Raw genomic sequence first — 6,920 nt, 5'->3', positions numbered from 1 at the left:
GCGTGTGTTTTGTCTAAGGGAAAGCGAGTGAACGTGTTTACTGATAGTCAATACGCGTTTGGCGTTGCACATAGCTTTGGTCGATTGTGGAGAGAAAGAGGATTTATGACATCGCATGGTACGAAGATCCAACACGGACAGCTCGTGAACGACCTTTTGGATGCACTTACATTGCCTAAACAGGTGGCAATCATTAAATGTAATGCGCATCAAAAGCTTACGGATGATGTTGGTCGTGGTAATGCATTTGCGGATGAGATTGCTAAGGGAACGGCTAAGAATCTTGCGACTCGAATGTATGTTATGAGTTCAGTGAGGTGGCCGACGGAGACTGGAATGTGTGAAGACACTGTTGAGAGTGTGAAAACAATTCAGAATGAGGCCACTGAAACTGAGAAGACCAAGTGGAAAGAAAGCACGGGAAAGTTAGACACGCATGGGTGTTGGGTTGACTTGTCGGAAGGTCAGAGGTGGATGTTACCGGATGCGTATGTGCTAGCCGTTGTGACTATGGCTCACGGCTTGTCACATATTAGCGCAAAAGGTATATGTAAGTTATTGTCTCCTGTATGGAAAAATGATGGCATTGCTAAATGTGCTGAGAGAGTGGTTAAGAATTGTATGGTGTGTTTGATGCATAATCCTGGTAAGGGCCCCCCCCTCTCCACCTGGCCATTTTGCTCCTCCTACATGTCCCTTCGAGGTTATCCAACTGGACTTCATCCATATGGAGAGATGCAATAACCTGAAGTATTATTTAGTTGTGGTTTGTGCGTTCTCCAGATGGATCGAGGCCTATCCTCTTAAGGATAATACTGCCCTGTCCACAGCGAAAGTCCTACTGAAGGAATACTTTCCTCGGTATGGAATGCCACGGATTGTGTGGTCAGATAACGGAAGTGAGTTTGTGGGTAGCGTGATGCAGAGTGTGTGTAAGGGCCTTGGTATTCGGCAAAAATTCCATAGCGCCAATCATCCCCAGGCAGCGGGTTTGGTTGAAGGGTACAATGGTACTCTGAAACTGAAACTTGCGAAGATACAAGCTACGACTGGTTTGTCATGGCCTGATGCCTTGCCTCTGGCTCTCTTATCGACCAGGGCGACTGTGCACTCTCGAGTAGGGCTTAGCCCATATGAGATTGTGTTTGGCCGCCCTGCGAACATTTGGGGAGTCCCGAGGCCTAAGGCCTTTATTAGTCTTGAGTATCCAATGTTAATCGATTATCTTCATGATCTGACTGCTAAACTGAGGTTAATTCATCAACAGGTTTTTGAAGCTCTACCGGCACAGACAAAGGGTCCTGGACATCGGCTCCAACCAGGTGACTGGGTTGTCACCCAAAATTTCGGCAGAAAACGCAACTTGGAGCCGAGATTTGTGGGTCCCTTCCAAGTATTGCTGGCTACAAGAACTGCAGTTCGGTTGGAAGGCAGAAATAACTGGGTGCATGCCACCCATACCAAAAAGGTTCCGATCCCTTTACCAGCAGATAATTGGGTGAGAACTGGTATTGCGGCGACGGAAACCGAGACCCCTCTATGTTTCGTGCCGTTTAGTGATGCGCAACCTGTAGGAAACAATTCATTGCAGTCAGACACATCTGTTGAGTCATCAGTTTTGGAGAACTCAAGGCCTGAATTGTCATCTGATCGACTGAACACTGTTTCACAATCTGAACAATTATTTGAAGAGCAGACTCGACCTGGAAGAAGTCGATATTTTCTTCGTTCACATGACAAAGACTAATGAATTTTTATGAACTTATGTTGTCCTTTACTGTTGCCACGAACATTAAGAACAATTGCATTCTTTACTGATTTTCAAGTTCCTTTTCATGTGTACTTTTGACAGCTAAGAGACTTTTTGTATTAAATTGGATGTTTGTTTAAGAAAACCTATCATCCGGGTTGACCGTAGGGCCGTGCGGGTACTTCCTTCTGTTTAGCAGGTTCCTGACACTAGGTCGGTTACTTTTTATCGATTCCTGGGAACCCCTGGGAATTGGTAATCGCTACTCAGAACGAAGTGCGTCAAGGACGTCACGGACGGTTTTTAGAGGATGGCGTTCTCTGAGCTGTTGGAAGTAGAAAGGATGTTGGCGCAAATATCAAAATTGCATAGGATTGCACGAACAAAATGCTTTTTGTTTCAGGTATTCCTGTTGTTTCTGACGGTTTCTATGCTATTGGTGGGGGGAGTGTATTTTGGAATACAGTCGTTATTGCCTGCCATTTCACCTACCTTTTCTCCTAAACTAAGTTCTGTTACCACTGTTTCCCCACATTCCTTGCATCCTCTGCCCCAACATGAACAGGTTAGACGTGCGGAATTCATGAATAACTCCTTCGTTCAACTCCTACATCAGCATCAGTTGGTGATGAATACTACCAACTGTTGGGTGTGTGGGTTAATGCCACATACCATGGATAGGGGTATCCCATATTTGGTTCTTCCTTACAGCCCCCAGGGGTCAGTTCGAGCATTCCAAACTATGTTCCGTAGTGCACTAGATTCCTACCCCAGTCGGGAGCCACGTTCCGCAAACTCTGGTTCTGGTCCGTATCGCAAGCCTTTGGCGATAGCTATCGCTGACTTAGATAGGGATATTTTTGATGCCTCACTCATTCCAGATGAAGAGGTGCAATCATATAAAGATCTGAGTGATGCCGAGTATAGTGTGTCAGTGGGTGATAGACAACTCAGGAGCTCGTCTCCAATATGGATCGTGCCCCACCTCGGTAACTTCTGCTTGAAAGGTCTTGGTCGAAATCCGAGAGCCCAGCTTGGGAAGAGTGCTTGCACTGATACGTATGTTCTACCGATGCTCTCTTCCCCTGTTTTCCTGACTGCCAAGGGTACCTATTTTGTATGTTATGAACGTGCATATACATGGTTGCCCCGTGACTCCTCGGGTACCTGTTATATTGCGAATCTTTTGCCACCGACTTTTACGGTTGCCTCAGATTATCACAAGACTAGAGTTGTGAGAGGCGTTATTAGCGAAGAAGACACTGCCGGTCAAGAAGCAGGAGATTTCTTTAAGGGTTTCTTGCCGTTTTGGGGACCTATGGTTAATAGTAGGAACCTGAGACAGTTGACTCGTGTGGTGGAATTGACTGCTAACATAACTGCAAGTGCCCTTGGTAATTTAACAGCGGAACTCCAGGCGGATAGACTTATGACGTTGCAGAACCGTATGGTTCTAGATGTTGTTCTTGCAGATAGAGGTGGTGTGTGCAAGGTGATCCATTCGAGCTGTTGCATTTTCATCCCTGACAACGCTCCAACTGTTTACCAAGCCATCTCGAAGTTGCATAAGATTTCCGAGTCCATACACGTGGACGAGGGTAATTGGACACTTCTAGGATGGTTTTGGGGCCTGATATCAACTTGGGGTTGGAAGATTCTGATGATCATAGGGGTCGTTGTAACATTTCTGTTCACGTGTTGTCTTTGTGTGCAGTGTGGTCCTGCCTTATGTGGCCTTTGTGCTACAACGTGTATAAGACGGCCATCTGTTACCAAAGAGACGTTGATGGATAGAATGCTGTTCCAGCAACAACTGAACGATTTGATGAATATAGAAATCGACTCTGATCTCGACTAGTGCTTGCCTACATGAGGGCAAAAGGAGCGTCTGAGGTTCCGTGAGGCTCGTAACGACAATTTTGAGTTGCTCGAATATGGACGAGTTTGGTATCTACGAACCGCAAATGACGAGTTTAGTGGGTGTACGCGTTTTCGCTACGCTACTATGTATGGTTCGTCTCATTCGCGGGTGTGTCCATCTGAACCTTCGGGTTCCATTTTAGATGCAGCATCCATTTTGTCTCTTGCCCTCAAGTAGTCCGCGAACGGACACTGTCCGCTTCGTGACCCTAGGATTCCCAAGCCTTCGCGGAGGACATGTGTTCCTTTGAAGGTGTCTTTATGGTGAGGGGGACGACACGGCAAGGGCGGATGGCTCCGCTCGAGGCTCATCTTGCCGTGCTAGTCTATTGTTTCAGTCATGCATGCATTAGGCACGAGTCCTTTGATCCTGCAATCAAGTTTCCGATATTGCTCTCTACACTCTTTTTCAATCTGTTGTACGTCCTTGTTTTTCCCCTGCATCTGTTTCTGTCTCTTCTCCTAATTCGTTTACAGTCAGAATGGAATGTGCTTAATGTGGGGATAATGTGCTTTTACAGTTGGGAACCGGCAATGCTGCTGTAATTATGTTCCGGGCTTCTGGAAACATGAATGCGACCCTTTTGAACTGTACTGTGGGAACTGAGTTGTAACCTTTTGTCCGCCATGTTGTGCAATGACGAAAATGTGTATAAAAGGAGCGATCCACTTTGGCAATTTGAAGCAGTCTCCCAGAACCTACACGCTGTGTACTTCTTGTGACTTCTGTATCCCTGCAGTAATAAATGCTGATCTTTGACGCCGCAGGAAGTGTCCCGTGTCTCTGTGTTTTGTACGCCGGAACAGGTAACCCACGAAGGTTTCAGGTGTTGTCCCCTGGCACCGCTGGGCCTTAGAATAGCCCAGTCCTTCAGTCCTGGTAACAGAATGTGGATCTCATGGTTCTATGATGAGACTGACATTCTGACCAAGGAGGCACTGAAGAGCAGACCTGTTGGTGAGACCTGTTGGTGGTTGAATACAATAAAACCTGCTTTTGGATTACTACAACTTTACTGGATTTATAACTGGCGACGAGTAGCTTGATAGGGGACAAGCTACAACCACCGATTCCCCTGTGAACCCAAATAATTTTAGCTTCAATGGATAATTCTCTGGATTTATGGCTTTAATGACATTCTTTTTGGCAGCAAGTCGACAAATCTACAACCAACCAACTACAACAAAGACTACAACGAAGTTTTGATACCGATTGCCATTTCATCAAGGACTTTGATACACGACAAAGTGAGCACCCGTTTATTACCTATTTACTTTTGAAATCCCCCACGAGCACCAACGCGCGCTGCTAGCTCCATGGTTACCATCTCTTCAAGCAAAGCGTCTTTGCATTCAACACGCGATTCTTGTGTTGTTAGACAACGAGATACACGTTCTCGCAACAATACTGGCACCTTGATAATTGGGAAGGTCTAGGACTATTAAGGTGAGACATTTAACCCATAATTGGTTTTCTATATCTTAAACTAGATTAAAAAATATATATATATATATATATTTTTAGTACTATACAAATATAACAAAGTATGGCCACTTCCACCAGCATGTCTCAACCCACAGCATTTTTATCAGAGAAAGGTGAACCTCTCCTTCCTTGGAAGAGGTGGAGGAACTTATTCGACTCTTATTTAGTAGCCATTGGGGAGAAAAAATTTCTGCTGTCAGGAAACAAGCTATACTATTACATAATCTAGGTGTTGAATACAGAAACACTTATGACAGCATGGATCCTTTAACTATTGGTAGTGGAGATGGAGAGCCAGCAGATGTCTATGAGATGTCCATGACAATGTTGGAACGATATTTTGGACCGCGAATTAACGTTGTTTTGGAACGTCATAGATTTTTCACAAGGGTTCAAGGTCCCGCAGAACGGGTGGGAACCTACATTGCTTCTTTAAAGACATTAGCACGTACGTGTGATTTTGGTGACTTGTCAGACTCCCTGGTAAGGGATCAGCTCATAAGGTGCACCAACAGTTCAAGAGCACAAGGAAAGCTATTGTCTAAAAATCCTTCATTGTCTGAAGCAATTGCTATTGTGGAGGGGATTGAAAATACTTCCTCATGGGTGAAAGAAATCAGGAAAGACCAAGAGGATAGTAACCAAACTCATAGCGAGAAAACGAAGAAAAGTCAAGGAAGTGTCCACTCCATGTCTGAGTGTGACGATGAGACTGATTTCTCTGAGGGCATTGCCAAAGTGTCATTGGGATCGAAGAGTAAAAGTGTTTTGAGAAACACTCAATCACGCACCACAGGTAGCAAGGATATCCAACTGCGTAATGAGCGTGATCCTCGACAGCAACGTACTTTTGATCGTGAGAAGAATAACAGTGATATTCGGAGTGTGCGCTGTTACAGAGGTGGAAGTTTTCTCATTCCTCCAGTTTTCCCAACTGTTATGCCAGGGAATCTGTATGTGTAAACTGTGGAACCAAGGGACATTATGCCCGGGTTTGCAAGTCTTTGAGGAAAAGCCACAATGTGGAGAACCCTTCTGCCACGATTCGTACTCTAGTCATATCTAGTATTTCGGAAGAGGAAAGCAAGGTGGATTCTGAAAAGTTACCATGCCTTTTTGTGACATTTCTGTTGACGCTAACAACTTCACTGTCATGGCTGACTCTGGCTCTCCATTCACACTGATTGGAAACAAAATTTGGGATGAGTTGGTTGGACTGGAGAGTGAGAAGTTGCAGCCTCCGGATATTGCTCCTTTTAGTTACGGAGGATCCTGTGTAGACATTGTCGGATCCATTACTGCTAAGATTGTAGTTAAACAGAGGGAGACAACGGGCAACGTTTACGTTGCTGTGAGGGGAGATAATCTTCTTGGCTGGAGGCATCAACGTGACTTAGGAATAGTTTTAAATCCCAATGCCATCAACCCAAGGGATCAAGTCATGTTGATGGATGAGATGTGTGAGAGTTTACGTGGAAAGATTTCATCGATTGATGATGTGGATGTTAGTGAGAAGTATGTCATAGACTTTCCGGAAGTGTTCTCGGATACTCTTGGTTGTCTGAATGGCTTTGAGCATCAGATTATTTTGAAAAATTCGGCAAAGCCTTGTGTGCACAAGGTACGCAGGGTGCCAAATTTGATGGTGGAGCCATTGAGGCTGGAGCTGAAAAGATTGCTGGATTTGAAGGTGATTGAGGAAATTGAGGCGTCAGAGTGGCTATCTCCAGTGGTTTGGGCACCCAAGGATGGTGTATCTGCTGT

At 45.1% G+C, this 6,920-nt stretch overlaps 1 protein-coding gene across 1 annotated transcript; it reads left to right on the top strand.

The window, feature by feature from the left end:
* The first annotated feature begins 2,060 nt into the window (after nucleotides 1-2,060).
* On the top strand, nucleotides 2,061-3,608 carry LOC146868625 (endogenous retrovirus group PABLB member 1 Env polyprotein-like). Its single transcript, XM_085615888.1, has one exon. It carries the CDS (start codon nucleotides 2,061-2,063, stop codon nucleotides 3,606-3,608), a length of 1,548 nt encoding a protein of 515 aa, XP_085472014.1.
* Nucleotides 3,609-6,920: the final 3,312 nt, after the last annotated feature.

This window comes from Triturus cristatus, chromosome 1_2, assembly GCF_964204655.1.
Source record: "Triturus cristatus chromosome 1_2, aTriCri1.1, whole genome shotgun sequence".
Taxonomy (NCBI): Eukaryota; Metazoa; Chordata; class Amphibia; order Caudata; family Salamandridae; genus Triturus; species Triturus cristatus.
The sequence above is the reverse complement of the archived record's forward strand: the minus strand, read 5'-3'. Positions and strand labels throughout refer to the sequence as shown.